Source organism: Pagrus major, chromosome 6 (genome assembly GCF_040436345.1).
Source record: "Pagrus major chromosome 6, Pma_NU_1.0".
Lineage (NCBI taxonomy): Eukaryota > Metazoa > Chordata > Actinopteri > Spariformes > Sparidae > Pagrus > Pagrus major.
The window spans coordinates 24,125,606-24,142,163 of record NC_133220.1 but is presented as its reverse complement, the minus strand read 5'-3'; the positions used below and the strand labels follow the sequence as shown (position 1 = coordinate 24,142,163).

General features: G+C 41.3%; 1 protein-coding gene across 1 annotated transcript in view; it reads right to left on the bottom strand.

The window, feature by feature from the left end:
* The window catches only part of LOC140997994 (ATP-dependent RNA helicase DDX19A), an 8,254-nt gene extending 5,700 nt beyond the window's left edge, over positions 1–2,554 (bottom strand). The window contains exons 1-8 of the mRNA XM_073468092.1: positions 2,319–2,554; positions 1,785–1,824; positions 1,604–1,696; positions 1,349–1,484; positions 1,009–1,101; positions 682–784; positions 366–480; positions 1–173 (exon numbers count right to left, since the gene is read on the bottom strand). The exon at positions 1–173 is cut by the window's left edge and continues 5 nt beyond it. Of these exons, the coding sequence (XP_073324193.1) occupies positions 1–173; positions 366–480; positions 682–784; positions 1,009–1,101; positions 1,349–1,484; positions 1,604–1,696; positions 1,785–1,824; positions 2,319–2,375 (810 nt within the window). The 5' untranslated portion in view covers positions 2,376–2,554. The remainder of the gene's footprint in view (positions 174–365; positions 481–681; positions 785–1,008; positions 1,102–1,348; positions 1,485–1,603; positions 1,697–1,784; positions 1,825–2,318) is intronic.
* Positions 2,555–16,558: the final 14,004 nt, after the last annotated feature.

Genomic DNA, 16,558 nt, shown 5'->3' with positions numbered 1-16,558 from the left:
GATGCGGATGCTCTGGTCCTGGTGACCCTGTGTGGCAATCATGACGTCAGCCTCGTCCAGCACAAACACCTTGATCTTCTTGGGTTCGATGAACTTGAGCTTACCGCACCAGTCCAGCATGGTACCAGGTGTGCCAATAACTATCTGTTCCTGCGGCTTCATGCCCCGCTGCACTGAAACGTTTACAAGAAACAAGCACTCATCAACACACAGGGCCGTCTCTCAGCCTTTGTTTTCATCAGTAAGAACCATTCAAAAACAAGACTAAATTTAATCTAGTAACTAACAAGTAATTATGAATAAAACATTTTTATTATCTATATAAGAGTGTCGATGTAGCATTGTAGAGAGCAGATAAGCCTTACATTTGTTTCCTCTGATGGCGTAGACTAATCTGACCTCTGGGTAGTGTTGGCCCATCTGCTCGATTACCTTGCCAGTCTGAAGTGCCAGCTCATATGTTGGTGACACGCACAGGCACTGATGGAGAGAGAGATGAAATAGGGGGGAAAAAAGATTTTATGAGTCGATAAAAGCTCTTGACATTAAGCAAAGGTTATCAAGGATAATAATTATTGCAAGAGACGGGTAAAAGGAGGCCAGAGATTTGCCGAGCAGCATTTCACGTACCAAAATTTCAATTTGAGATTTTTTTAGAAGAGCAACAAAAGTGAAACCAACCTGAGGATATTTGTTGTTGGGATCTACATGACTGAGCATGGCGAGGACAAAGGCAGCTGTTTTTCCTGTTCCTGACTGCGACTGGGCAATCAGATTCTGTGGACTAAAAGTAAGGTATAATTAGATCCCAAGCAAAGGAAGTAAAAGAAAGGTGACATTAGTTTACTATAACTAATAAACCCTTTTTACCTAAAAAAAGGTGTGATTAAATTGATTTCAAAGTTATATAGAAACTATTTGGGGTGAGAGATTTCAGTGAGCCTCCAAAGACATAATGTTTTGCTAGAAGACTACATAACATTTCTATACAGGGCAAAGTATACTCACGGTTCGGCCAGCATCATAGGTAAGGCAGTCTCCTGGATTTTGGATGGCCGATTGAAACCCATGGCGTACACGCCCTGAAGCAGCTGTGGTTTGCTGCACACAGGAGAATATAGAAACAGAGATGTCGTCGATTAAAATATCAAACATTAAAACAAAAAATTAGAATGTCCTAGTGCAGGTATAATTATAGTCTGGGTCTTGATGGGAACATCTTTTCTGACTACATGCATGTGTCAAATACAAAAACTGATTGACAGCTTATTAAAAATGAATGCGTGAGGCAGCCACAATATTGTCAGACAACAACAGAGATGAGTGGACAAGTAGGAGATCCACTTACAGTCGCAGCTCCTCAAAAGACTTGACTGAGTAGAGCGGAGAGCTGGGATCCTTCTGAAGAACTTCCACCTGATTAGTGTTGTTGACGAGATTATTTCGTATCAGCTTGTTTAGCAACGACTGTGCCGCTTTGTCCTCTGAAGAAAAAAAGAAAGATATGTTTCAATGAGCGAGACAAACAATGACAATCGAGAGTGTCAGGCAGCGTCACCAGAGGATGGATATCTTACGGACGTGTAATTAATGAACTGCATACCTTTGTCGTCTTCATCTGCGTTCGTCTTGTTTTTCCCCTCAGCTTCTGACTTTGCAGCTGCAGTGCTGGAGTCTGTCGCATTTGCTGTCGTTCCTGCAATATCAAAAATGAAACTTGTGTTTACATCCAAAACATTTTTTTGTATGACCAGTTTTCTGACTTGTATAATTTACAAACTTACCATTTTCCTCTGATTTCTCGTTTAGCTGAAGGCTACCGATCTGAAAGAAGAGAAAGTTTACAGAGTTGTTAGTCTGAATAAATATCTATAAAAAACATTTTTAAGTCAGGGCTAGCCCCAGTTTATACCTGCCGTGATAACACATGATGGCAGACACGAACTCAGACTGAGTCATGAGACTTTATTTGTCAGTATCGCTATTTTAGAGCCTCTTGCATCACTTGCTTGCTAGCCAGCTAACTGCTAATGCTAGTAGCCGAATGAGCACGCAGCGTCTGAGCTGAAGCTAGTTAACTTAGCTCTCACGACAGCTCGAGGCCACCCGGTAGTTTCGTATTTAAGTTCATGTTGTGACTGAAGACAGACGGCCACGGGAGCCTATTCACTCACTGACAGCGATGTCGTTGAACAGGTACAACTGTAAGAAACAAGGCTGAGCAGCTAATCTACCTTTACAGGTTGGCAGAACAGGCCAATGCATCATTTAAACAAGCTAACAACACGTTAGCTCGTGTTGCGTAAGTTAAGGTTTACCGATTCCGCCGCGGCTTCTTGCTCGTCCACCGCCTGGGCCCAGGAGTCCGTAGCCATTGTGGGACAGTTTCTTCTTTTGTTATTTCACTGAGGATAACTCAACTAGGAAAGCAAGCTCGGAGTGAGGAGTCAGTAATGTGAAAGTAACTATTCACCACAATGGCGTGCCGAAACGATTCTGGGCACCTGTGCAACCGCTCACAAGTCCGGGTAGAAAGCAAGTGCCGAACGATAACAGTTCCACTGTTGAATGTCAGGAAGCACTACTCTGCTGAGCCTGTGGGTGGCGCCAAATTGTTCTGCATAAACTCAGCCTTCCTGTGCAAACAACACACACACACACACACACACACACGCACGCACAAACTGACAGCAACGATGATGCAGGTCTGTTTATTTATATGTATACAAGGAAAGAAAACAAGTAATTTTGGATTACCGACCAGGAAACAAGGGGAACTGCTCCAAGGCGCCAGAGCCTTGATGGCTTAAAGATTACAATTTTACAATGTGGCAATAGAAATTTGATTTATTGCAGATTTGTGTGATGGCATGCCCTACTAACATGCAATATAAACTGGATTGGTTAGGGCTGCTGCAATTTTACCTAGGGCCCTTGTCTAGGGGCCATGCGTCAAAATCTAGTTCAAATACCTGTATACAATTTTAGCTGATATCATACTGACACCATGCATTTTCCCAAATACATTTGAATGTGCTGTAGATGTAGGAACATTGACTTTCTCTTCAAGCTATAATCCAATTAGTTTTTGCTCTTAAAATTATAAACATCATTCAGTCAAGTAGCTTATAGGCCAACTTCCTGCAGTTAAAATAAAAATGAATAAATAAAAGCTTGGTTTCATCATCTCCCCTGACTTCATCTCTGTGCATCCCACTGAGTCACACTGTGATGAACATCTTACTTATGCTGAGTTCACTGTCAACATTTTGGGGTCATGTTTTCACAAAAGAAAATAATCGTTGATGTAAAGGCTGTTTTAGAACGACTACATCAGTGAAAGCCTTATTGAAATAATGAGGGGGGAGAATCCCAAATATAATGACCGCCAAATACAGAAACTCAGAAGCATGAATGAATTCCTGTGATGCAACCAGTGTATCATCATCATTAAACAGTAACATCCAGAGCTGAGTGAGAGAGACGGGATCCTGTGAGGAAAAACTCCCTTTGAAAGTGCAAATCACTGCAGTTTTTGAACTGCATTTTTCACCACTTCAACTTTTAAGTCCAACAACAAATCAGCATATAATTATTAACCATATGTAAAAGTTTTAATGATAGAAATCAGAAAACTAGGTTTACCAAATGTGTATTGAAGCAAAAATGAGCCACTGAATGAATCTTTTTTAAAAATGTTATGGAGGAGCCTGAGATATTTGTAAAAGACACTTTAAGACAGTGATCCCTATCTTTCTATAGAAGAGCAGGATTTATGGCTGGTTTAGTGTATGTGAATGTTTGTTTATGTGAGAGTATGTATTACGTAGTGGGGACATTAATCTGTTTACACAAACACATGTGGGAACTCGTCTGCCTTTTTGGGACAAAAATGCAAGTTCCCACAATGTAAATCATTCAACTTTAGGATTGGGGCTTGGTTTAGAATAAGGTTAAGGTTAATGTTATGTTAAAGAACAAGTAAGACTACGGAAAATATGCGTACTCGCCATTCTCGCCGTGAGTCAGATGAGAAGCCCTGATGCCCTTCTTATGTCTGCACAAAAGATAAGATGTTAAAGGCAGTGGCATCTTAGCTTCGGACAAAGACTGAAAACTGGGGGACACAGCTATCCTTGAGGTGTAAAAAGTTGTTTGTTCTTTTTCCTCCTTGAAGTTTCTACAACCTGTTGGCAGTCATGTAAGAAGTAACCAAAAGTCAGTCAGTAACAAGTCAATAACCAGCATTTTTCTGAATGAGTGTTCTTTTCATCCTATTGCCAAAAAATAAATCAATTTTAAAATGTTTTTGGCTCTGATGCAGCGTGTAATCTGCAATGTAACAAGTAACTTAAGCTATCAAGTAAATATAGTGGAGTAGAAGTACAATAATTACCTCCAAAATGTATAGAGTGGAAGTATAAAGAAGCAGAAAATGGAACTACTCAAGAAAAGTACTTCAAAAGTGTACAGTACTTGAAAATGTACTTAGTTAAATTCCGTCACTGTCTTATACTTTCTTTGGATTAAACTAATAAGACATGACATTAGTGAGCCTTAGAGGTGCTGGTAGGCAGATTTTAGTGGGCTAGCTGGTTCCCCTTGTCTTCACTGTTTATGCTAAGCTAAGCTATCTGCCTAGTGGCAGTAGCTTCATATTTACAATACATTCATGAGAGAAGCATCCATCTTCTCATTTAAGTCTGCGCTAGAAAGCAAATTCACATTTTCCAAACTTTCAACTATTCCTTTAAGTGCGCAGTGCAGAACTGAGAGTTGTTCTCTTCATCTGAAACAGATGAATCTATCAGTCATGACACTTGAACTGTGTCGGCACAGTTAGGAATAGTGCCGCAGCCTAGTTATCCCAGTTTGGTGCTTGAGTGGAAACCAGGCTATTAACCAGAGCTGGCCTCCACTGAGGACCACGCAGGAGCACTCGGGGTCACCTCTGGAGCCAGACTGCTGTGGCTGACTGCTCCTTAAATGAATGCAGAATTGATTTCACACATTTCCCCTGTTCCACTGGGATAGATAGATAGATAGATGATGACAGTGGCTTTGGATTGTGCTGGAGGAGATTACATTGATCTCTGTTCCGCTGTCATCCAACGGTCAACGCCGCTCCACATGTGCATCACTCCCAGTTTATCTACATGTACAGTGTGTGCTCGTCAGCGTGTGAGAGTGTCTTAGATCGTCAGTTTGGAGACACATTTGTCAAAGGCTTGAAAGAGCTGAGTTTATTGTTGCCTCCAATCAGCAGCCTTGCTGGAGGTATCCATGGCAACTGAAAGAGTAAAAGTAAGGCTTGAGGTCTCCAGAGAATTTGGAAGAGACAGAGAGAAGGACTTTGTATTGCCACATTAGGACTCATTTCAAGCGTTGAATATGACAGAGAGGATATCAAAGTAGAGTGGTCGCAGAAGAAATTGGTTTTGTGTGTGAACAACCTGAAGAAAGGTAAACACTCAGCCCACGAATACATAACGTAAGATCGCTCGAACACTACTCCATGCTCATAAATATACAGTGTGTCACAGTTTATGTAGGCAGTGAACTGTATAAACTTTCTGATACTCTCCATACATTTAAACAGTAACACTTCCGAGCCCGAACCTGAGTCCTCTGGTTTAAAGATGATCTGCCTCCAGTTAAAAATAAAAACTTATGCAATAAAAAACGTTGTTAGATGAGATTACAGGCGGAATAAGAGGAGTCGTTTGAGTGAAATCTAAACCTTTGAGTCCCTTCTATGTCGGTATTGATGACTGTTGATTGATTGATTGTTTTTGTTGGGAGACTCTTAATTAAAGAAGATGGACTCGCTTTTATATTGTATGTCTCTGTTCTGTTTTCTCATCTTTTGTTTCTTTTTTTGAACATGCAAACTATGTGGTTTGGAGTTATTATTTATTTGTCTCTGGAGCCTGAATGTCAACCGTCGGAAGTCTTTGGCTCTATGTGGTCTTACCATGTGCCATGTAATCCCATGTGTGATGGTCCATTTCAATGAATGACACAAAAATAAAAAATGCATTCAGTCGTTCATTCAATCATTCATAGGATGCCTCGAGGCCGGTTTGAACTGTGAAACGGTGAACAAGCAGTTCACCAGTGGCCAGGTGTGCCTGACTGCTTCATTGTAGTCTGAACGCCCCTGAAAATACAAACAGGAAGAGACAATTAGTGAATTAATAAAATGTAAATATGGACCTTTTTTGTCCATACTTTGTGATGGCCAACCACACCAGATGGTTCAGATTAGATATAAGGTTAGATATCACACTCCAGTACAAGCCATGTAGCCAAATGCAGACTACAGAGGCAGGAAAAGTGTGGTAGAAACAGTTTTACTTGGGCACATGAAAGGCTTACACCCGGCAAAGAGAAGGCAATCTTTTCAATGAGAGATCCGAGGCAGACAGACAACAGGCTGGGATGAAGGCATAACAAGTACAGACAGGGAGAACTGATTGAAAGGTTCAGGCTTAGACAACTCAGCAACAGACGATCTGGGAGAAAGTGGACGCTGGCTGTCCTCTATACTGTACATAATGGGGCTGAGGAGCAGCTGTGCAGACAGGTGACTGGTGGACAGGTGGGGACACTGTAGGGACGACTGGTGGACAGGTGCAAAATTGCCAGCCTAGAAAGTCAGGAAACATGGCAAGCAGCATTAATAAGTTTTCCGTTTTCTGTTTCCTTTTCTTTTGTTTGCTTCTCTTTTCTTTCTATATATATATATACATATATATATTCTCCTGGCCTCTACTTATATATTGCTTCAACAGCTAAGTGCTGCACTATGTTAAAAAGCTTTTCACACTCAACACATAAACCCACTCACAACACCTACATCTCTGAGTTAAAAGAAAATAAAGGACTGAAGAAAAATATATTAAAAGAGTAACCACCATTACATTGTCAGTGGTTTCTTGTCACCTTGTCAGGTCCTTACAAGCTGATCGGTGCGTGTGCAACTCAACAGAAATGAGAAAGAGGCGAGATGTCTTATCAGCTCTTGAAAAAAATATTCAGTGTTATCGACTAAGATTTTTTTTTAAATTTAATGTCTTCTGGATGAATTCTGAAAATATGATCTGCTGCTTTCTGCTGTTCCCTGTTCTTCTGGCACATTTGTGATGATGGGCGTGACACACACACAAAAAAAGGGGGGAGGTAAACACGTCTACTCGCAATGTGAGAGTTTTTTGCATGATTACCAACATTTAAAAAGCCTGCATATACATAAATGTAAAAATGGTATTAGTTTGAGTGAACTTAACAGTCAAGTTGTGGGCCAAAAAACCAAAACAATGACCCAAAAGGCCCTAAAATGCTCCATGGAGCTGAGAGCAACTGAGTTAGGTGAATATTGTGTGGAAAAATGTATCAATTAATCATTTTAGTTATTTACAAGATAAAATCAAAAACATTTTCTGGCTCCAGCTTCTCACTTGTGAGAATTTGATGCAAGTAAACGGATTATCTTTGAGTTTTGTTGGACAAAATCAAGACATCTGAAGACATCACCAAGTGCACTATGGAAAAATTAAACAGGCATTTTCTGACATGTACAGACAAAATAATTAATCGAGAAAATAATCTGTACTTTAATTGATATTAAAAAATAATCATTAGTTGGAGTCATATAACTAATACATTAATATGGTGCTATTAGAGAAGGAGCCACTGATGCTGGGCGATAAGGCTTGGAGCTCAGTTGGCATTATAGTTCGTCCCAAAAGTGTTAAGGTCTCTGTGTAGGCCAATCAAGTTCTTCCACACCAAACTGTGAAAAAAAACTTTGTTTACCTGCCATTGGGCATACCTGCCTCATCTCACCTAATTGTCTGAATAATGACATTGAAATGTGTAACTGTCACACACACATTGCTGCCTCTATTAAATATATGCCTCAATATGGCTACCAACATGGTTCCAGTATGAGTGCTGGCTGTGATGCTACTGTGCAGTGACAGTAACACCACATGTAAAACTCTGCAGCAGCAGGAGTCTGTCTCCTCTGTCTTGTCCTCTCTGTCTTTAACATGGCAGCACTCAGGTTCTGGGTTGTCCACCGTCGGCTAATTAATCAGAATCAAAGGGAGACAAATCCTGTAAACACAGACAAGCGGCATGCACGGGTCCATAGGTGAGGGAGAGACAAGCCGAGGGGGAGAGAGGGAGATTAAGGGCGGATTCTCCCCAGACCTCTTCTCCCCACTTTCTTCTGGTAGAAGTCATTAAGATTCAAACCCCTGATCCCTCACTCTGTGCTCCATGCATCTATAGCATGAATAAAAAAAGAGAAAAGAAACAGAACCTGCACGCCCACGCCAGAATTAAAATGGTGATGCAGCACTTGTTTTCTATCAACAAGAGAGGGCATGCAGAGAAAGAGAGAGAAAGTGAGATGGCATGAGAGATGTCAAGAAGGAGGGAGAAAGCGTTAGAGAGTAAGGGGCTGACAGCTGGTTGGTATTCCTGAGGCTTAGCCAGAGAGGCTGATGGTGCAGAGTGGACATCACCGAGGAATTTCAATGTGGATGGAACAGCTTGCTGTTGTCAGAGTCGGAGCTCTAGCCTTTATATTACAAACCTGACTCTTTTACAAACTACTGTGTGTTTAATAAAACAACAACAACAGCAACAAAAAGATCAGATTATTCATAGAACTTTGATGTTTCGGTCAGATTTAATATTTTGATTATAACGACCTGGTCTCACAGATGCTGTTCACCCAAGGACAGAGCCTTTATTTTCTTTACCATATCAATTTTATTTTATATATATTTTCATCAACTAAAATAAATTATGTAATTTGATGAGGTTGTGATATAGCATGGGATCATGGGAGTTGTTGTCTTCATTGTTAAACAGCCACCATTGCCATTAACAATCTATCTGACGTGACTCAGGCAGAAATGTTCACAGACAAGGTGATTTATTCAAGTTTTATTCACATTACATTTAGTCACATTCGCAGACTTCCTTCCTGGCTCTCTGACGTATCATCAAATCTTTCCCCAGAAGTTATAGCAACAGGAGACCAAAAGAAACGCAGCATTACCTTGAGAAAATTTACATATTTCTCTGGGTGGAAACACTGTTGGAAACATTTGGGATGACGTAAGAACACAACTCAGCAAAATATACAACAAAGGTCCAGTCATTTCTAAAGATTTTAATGTGAAATGTTACATTTCATATATTTAATTATACTGTTTGTGTTATCTTTCTGTTTATTATTTTTTTTATGACAATTGAGACACGTTTCAGCCTTTGTTATGAACTGAAATTACTTAATATGGTTTAAACCCTTTAGCAGTGGTGTTTATTTTGATTTCTTAACATTTCAAATTCTAGTAGTGAACCCAAAATTTCCAAATATACAGAATATGTCAGGGGAAAATGTGTCATACACAAGACAACAAATATTTCCATTTGATGGAATAGTGCAGCCATAATATTGTGTTGTATTTGAATATGTCACTCCATAAGATATATTTAGCTCCAATTAAACATGGCACACAGTTCTTGGTGCTGTCAGACAAAGTGGAATAATGATTTAGCAACCGTAACGCTACACAAGAGGAAATAAAAGAGGGGGGATGTTATTCTTATCCCAGATGTTTCCAACAAAGTTCAAACCCAGAGAAATATATAATTTTATTCAAGGTAGCGGTGCGCTTCATTTGGTCGCCTGTCTTTACAACATGACCTCATCTATGAACATTTCTGCCTGAGTCACGTCAGATAGATTTTCACAGGCAGTGGTGTTTTTTTAACAATGAAGACAACAACTCCCAAGATCCCACATTACAACATGTCATCCAACTACATCTTTTGTTTTCATTGTTTGAAATGAGAGACCCACAGTGACAGAAATTACATTCTGTGTGTTTAAGGAGTTAAGGAAGGACTGAACCTCTGCCTCCTGAAAATCTGTCCACTATCTTAAAAATACAAAAATCTTACAAATTTAACATTTCAGAAAATATATTCCCAGGTTCTGGTTTAACATACACACAGGTCAAATGTAAAAAGACTGCCTAGCCATCAAAACCAGGAACTGATCAGACCAACAGCTGCTTATCCCGTACAGTAAATCCTAGCTGGTTACAGTTCTGCTCTTTCTGCATATGCTGCTGAAGGACTTCTCAACTACTGAGTGGTTTATTTTGCTACAATTAATGGAAGAGAATGGTTTTACATTTTGATCTCTATTGGTATTTGCTCTGTCTTTGAGTGACTATAAGATGTAGGGGTTAGATATTGCATCATGTTAGGCCATTGGGATAAACATGTCCCAAAAGAAATTTGTAAGTGGTCCAGTTTGTCAGTATTTAAATAGTGAGTGGGTCTATACATTTCAAGTGAATGATAGTTTCAGAAGGGTCAGTTTATGTGGTTGTATTAATCACCAAGGTGTGGGAAAGGTAAGAATAATTATGTTGAGCCTCCAGAATTGAAGCCAGTTTCAGTCCCAAGATTTTCCATGCAACCACGAGCATCTGGATCCAGCCTCCCTCCCTTCTCCAGGGGAGCCCCAGCTCTCACTAAACCCAACCGATTCACTCAATAAACAGCTGGATTATTACATAACACGAGGTGGGGGCTAAATAGCCTTGAGTCCTTTGAAAAACCTGAAAAAAAAAGATTAAGCAGGCTCCATTCGCTCATGCAGTTTGGAGTTCAACAGTCATTGACGATCATGCGGCCGTGTTCATTCATCTACTGGGGCCAAAGAGCTTCGAGGCTGTCAAGCCCCGGCTCAACAAATTTCAATTCCTTAATAATTTATTAATGGCAGGCAGTCAAATTGCATATCAATAATGTAGAAGGGCTCAGTACAATGTTGATACAAAACACCCTTTCAGTCGGGCTCATTCATGCTCACAGACCTGCAGACATATGTACTATGTTTAGTCCCACGTGGTCCGGCGCTGGCACATTGCATGAATCCAATCTGCATCAGTGAGCTGTGTAATGCTAGTTGATGATGGAGAGACTCAAAATGCATCTCGTGTTTTCTTTTATTAGTCTTTATTAGTCTGTGCATGATTAAGAGGTCCAGAGGTGAAAAATAAGCTTTTTTTGTAAATAGGGGCTGGGAGAGAAGAACATTTACAGTGTAAAATATCAAGAAGAAGGACAAGTGTGATGCATCAACAATATACGTGATCAATTCTTAAATTTATCTCCCAGATTATTGCATTTATCATTTTTCATCTTAAAGACAATATTTCTCTGCAAACCTGTAGAGAAGTTTGCGTCATTTTAGCGACATTTTCACACATACACGACCACCTCGGCTCCCGGGCGATTGGACAGAAGCTATATTGTGTGTCTGGGCACGAGCCAATCACGCATGTAGGACAAATTAAGTGACCAATGGCGGATTTCCATCTAGGTCAGCATCTTTTATTCAGAAGGCACGCGTACACAGTTACATGCCATCTCGCCCCGGGGGCCCTGCGGAGACCCACTCTGCCACCGAGAGATGGCCCACCATTTTGTTCTGTTTTGAAAATGATCTCCATGCATGAGATTAGCTGGGGGGCCCACAAGCTCTTCCCTTTGTTGTGCATCCCAGTTTGGATATTTCCCCGGTTGGTGTCTGTGAATGTGTGTGCAGCGCGTGCAATCGTGGTGCCAGGCTGCATTTGTGAGTGTGCATATTGCTTGCGTGCGCGTGTGTGTTTTTAATGGGGGTTTTGCTCGTTGCAGGGGCGAATACGATCTCGATGGAGACATCCGATGCCCATTCTGTGTATGAAACTGTAGTGCACTGCTGCCGAGCTTGAGGAGAACGCTTATAGCATCTCAATCTGTCTGCGGTGTTTACAGCAATGCACGCTTTGCAACACAAACCCTGCACGTTTGCACGAGACCAAGTGCCTGTGGAGGCGGGGTCAAAGGTAAAGCTCTGCATTTATTGAGGTCACAAGAGACTGCTGCTGGTGCCTCCTCCTTGAACTGTTCGTGACCCCATGCATATAAACATACGTAAGCTGTTGCAGGAGGCAAACGTCGGTTTGTCGTTTGTGACACACATCAGCTGTCGAAAACACAACCAGGGAGGCGATAAATAACATCATGCAAGTGGCCACACAAGCATGTAAAGTTGGTTATCATGAGGCTTTACGATGCCACTGCACCAAAATGTAAAAAGCTGTCTCTCTCAGCCGTTGGTTTCCCTCCACAGACTTAAAGCAGCAACAAAGCAACTAGGCAGAGAGAGAGACAGAGAGTGTGAGAGAGAGTGAGAGAGAGAGCGAGAGAGAGAGAGTGAGAGAAAGAGAGAGAGAGAGAGACTGGGGATGTGGTTGCTATAGTAACCATCTGGTGGGTCTGAACTGTTTCTCCCTGGCATTCATTTCATCATATTGAGCCTCTGTCTCTCTCCCTCTCTCTTCCTCCACTCTCACTTTTGTTTATCCCTCTCTTTTCCTCCTTCTCTCCTGGCTCTCCATCTCTCTTATCTCCTCATCTCCCTCTCGTGCCGCCGCTCTTCCACTCTCTTCCGATCTGCCTGCCTGCCTGTCGCCCTCCCTCCTTCCCTCCCTCCTCCAGCTCTGTTCACTTTCCTTGGAAAACAGTGCGAGAGAGTGTTTAATGTTAATGTGGAGTGGTCCCTGCCTTTGTTTGCTGTCTGTCCATTTTTATCACTCCGCACCTGAGAGTCCCATCTGTCCAGCCTGGACTCTTACCCCCCTTTTTCAGAGGAGAACATGAGGTTGAGGTTTTTTTGGAGGGGAGTAGAAGGCTGGACTGGTATCTGAGAGGGAACTTGCTTGAAAGATTGACGTCATCCGCGATCACGATTTAAGCTGCAAACAAAGTGGGTTTTACCACCATATCATAGACAGGGTTGTTGTTTTGGTCACATGCTCTGATTCAGCTCTGCCCAGTGAGAAAAACTTGACGTAAAACCCCCATTCGGGAGCCGCAGGCAGAATATTCTGGTGTGGCGTCTAAAGGGATGCTCATTTATTTTTCCAACGAGGGCCGCATTTTCCTTTTCCCTCTTCACATCCTTGTAAATTCCCAGCGGAGCCTCAATCAGCAAGAGAATACCTGATCCCAATGCCAATTGAGCCCACACACACACACACAGGAATCTACAAACAGATACTGCATGTCCGTACATCTGTGCACACACGGAAATGGCAAAAAATCAGAATAAATAGACCAACATCTGCACATGTACGCAGACATAAAAACACACACATGCAGTGGAATGAAATGCAAATGTTGCCTCAGCCATTTGCATGCCATACACATGCTATTTCTGCATCATATAAAGCCCATTGATTCGCGCCAAGAAAGACAGGAGGCGATTTTCCCAGTGAGGTGGCTCAGCATGTGAGGTCACCGCGGGTATTTCCCTGCGACGACGCAAAGGTCAGATTCACGAGTCCAGAGAAGAGGCTGTGTGAGGCCTGAGCGCGTGTTAGCTTGTGTGTGTGCAGCTAGCAGGGAGCTTGCTGGGTGTCGTTTTGCTCCTTGTGTCTGTGACCTATGAAGCTCTTTCTCCCTTGAATACCTCTGCTCACTCCTTCCTTCTTCTACACCTGTCAGACATACAGTATGTAACCTGATCAGCCATCAAGATCTTGACATCTGTCTGCCCACTTTCACAGCACCAGTCATTAGCCTCTCATCAGTCCTCACTACAAAACCCATTTGCCACAATATTATCCAAACAGTCTGTGACTCACTGAGTTAATAAAGAGCTTCCTATTTTGTAAATGACACGAATGGAGGATCTGTTACTGTTAAGTGTGATTCTGAGCCTCTTCTAGCAGCAGTGGTCACTCAGCTCTAATTTGTATGTATCTGTCCAGCCTGAGGTGAGCAGCATCTGCTGCATCTCTGTGATAACAGCATTAGGAGCATCTAAGTATGCAGCTAAGAGGGTTCGTGTGATAAATACATAATCTGCATTCGAGACGTGTGTGTGTTTATCTGTGAATATGTGTTACGTATGTCAGCTGGATAAGTGTTACATTATCTACACTAACTGAGAAATGTGTCTTCCTGGATTAGCACTAGTTAAAATGCATGACGAGGCTGTCAGTAGTGAGGAGGGTGGACAGTAAGACACTCGTACCTGTTTATTTAAATATATGTGAGGAATAAATGAGCAAGAGAAGTTTGAATGGATCTCATGTAGCAGATGGCAGATTTGTGCACTGGGCAAAAGTGAACTTTCGCATGCTGTGTAATGAACTTTGGATTAAAGATTGTGGCTGAGTAAGGTCTGCTCTGCACTGTTGTTGCATCATTTTAACAGGGTTTTATATTTAGTTTTTTAGATATCATTCCCCTGGGAGCACTGTCATCTTGTGTCTCACACCAGATGCTGTGGACAGGCTAGTTTTCCTGGCACAGAATCTGTAATGTCTCACCCTTTAGTCACCCAAGCCTGTGTTGATAAAGGCAAGGCGGTAAAGTTCATAATGTTTCAGAGAGTGAAGGCGGATGCAGTCAGAATAGAGGAAAAGCAGTGAAGCTGTCAGTTTGGCAGTAAATTTAAATTTAAGGTTTTGTCAATAAATCTGTCATCTGCTTTGGAGATCCATTCAAATGTCTTTTGCTCCTTTGCTCCTCACAGATACTTTAATAAACAGGTATGAGCAGCAAGTGTTCCATAGACTTCTACATTCTCGCTGTCCATCTCCCTCTCTACTGACAGCCTCATCATGTATTTTATCACCGTGGTAATCCAGGGAGACACATTTAAATTGGGCCTCGGTTCCTCCTCAGGAGATGTCCCAGCAGATTGTTGATCAGGAAATTACTCAAAAAGACATTTGATAAACTCCTGATCGACTGTTTCTCACTGTTTTATCTTTTTAAAAATCTTTTCCATGTATGCCTCTCTCGTTTGTTCAAAGGAATGCATCAATAGAGGAGATGCACTGCTTACTTAAAGGGGCTCTTTGTAACAATGTGTGACAATTAACATGTATTAATCACTTTCTTATTGGCCATATGTGAGCAGATTTTAATGTGACGTGAAAAATGAGCCCTTCCCTGTCTCTCTCTCGGTTGCCGACACAAACCTGTGGACCATTTGTTGAAGCTGTTTATTGCTGCTGGACTGTGGGGTTTCTTTGTGAAGGACTCAGTTCAGCTTCCGACCAGCTTCCACCACAGCACAGAAGTTCCACAGAGCCCTTTTCAGACTAGTCTATTATTTATATATCTGTGAATCAAATATACTTAAACACTGGTGATCACAATCAATGCTGTTACCTGCAAACAGTCTCTGTAAATGACCTTGTATCTGCATGTTTAAATGTATCAGCTCCAACTCACCTCTGATGTACTGTGTGTACTGTAACTTCCCAGTTATGAAAACAAAGAAAACAGAAAGAACCACAAAACACATCATGAACCACAACTTATGTTTCATATGACTGCACAGCTACAGTACCAAACTTTACATTTTTAAACAAACAATTGTGGAAAAATTGTGTTATTGGTTTGCCAGCTTTGTAAACATAACTGAGGCGTGTGACTTTCCTGTTTACAACTGCAGCAGAGAATCATCGTCATTATCATCATTGTGGACACAATGAATATCAATATGTTCCATTAAAATCAATACATTTTAAAGAGTTTTATCATAGGTCTTTAAATTGCTCTGTAGTCAAAGTGAATAATCCACATCAAAATGTCAACCAATCGATAGAATGTATAGATCATTCAAGCTGTCTCATATCGTATTCTACTGTATGGTAAGGCTTAAAATCCTTAATATTTGTTGATGCTGTAAGAGGTGTTGATTTAGATTTACTATGTCAAACAGAGAGGGACTCTTTCAGAAAATCTGGCAACCTGTCGTAGTGTTTTGTGCCAGTACCTTGTAACTTCAGTGATAATTTATGAGTAATTTCTCCTCTTTCATGTTACAGGAAGTGTTCTTCTTCTTCTTCTTCTTCTTCTTCTTTCCTTCCATTTGTTGTTGTTGGTTTATGTGTTTGTGTTTGTCCTGCTTTATTTCCATTCAGCTTTTCAAAATCAATAAACCAATATTAAAAGTAGAGAAGTGTTGATATGACTTTGTGGCACCTTTGAGGTTGCAGTTTGAGGCATCATCAGGAACGTTATCCGTTTAGTGCTGGTGTGTGTTCACACGTGACACCGGTTCCTGTCTTGTAATGCAGATTTTCTGTGTTTAGCACTTCATGACTGTTCAGACACAGTGTCATCTTGCAGTGTTTATGACCGATGCACCTGCAATTCAGCATTTCAAGCAAAGACTCTTTAGCTCTCTTTGTAACTCTGCTGGTCGTCTTACGTTGCCTGCAAAAATCCACTCTTCTCTCCAAAGCTCAGCTAAAAGGTGACGCATGCTGATAATTGGTATTCAACTTACTACTGTATGAGTCACATGTGTGGCTGCCTTTGTAGTTGTGATTTACTATGGGTGCAAAAATATGTAATGTGGTGAGTAGGAAAAGGTTAAAAATGAGAACAACAAACCTGACCTTCAGATTGACTGAAAGGCAAATAATGGCATGTGTGCGCCACAAATTAC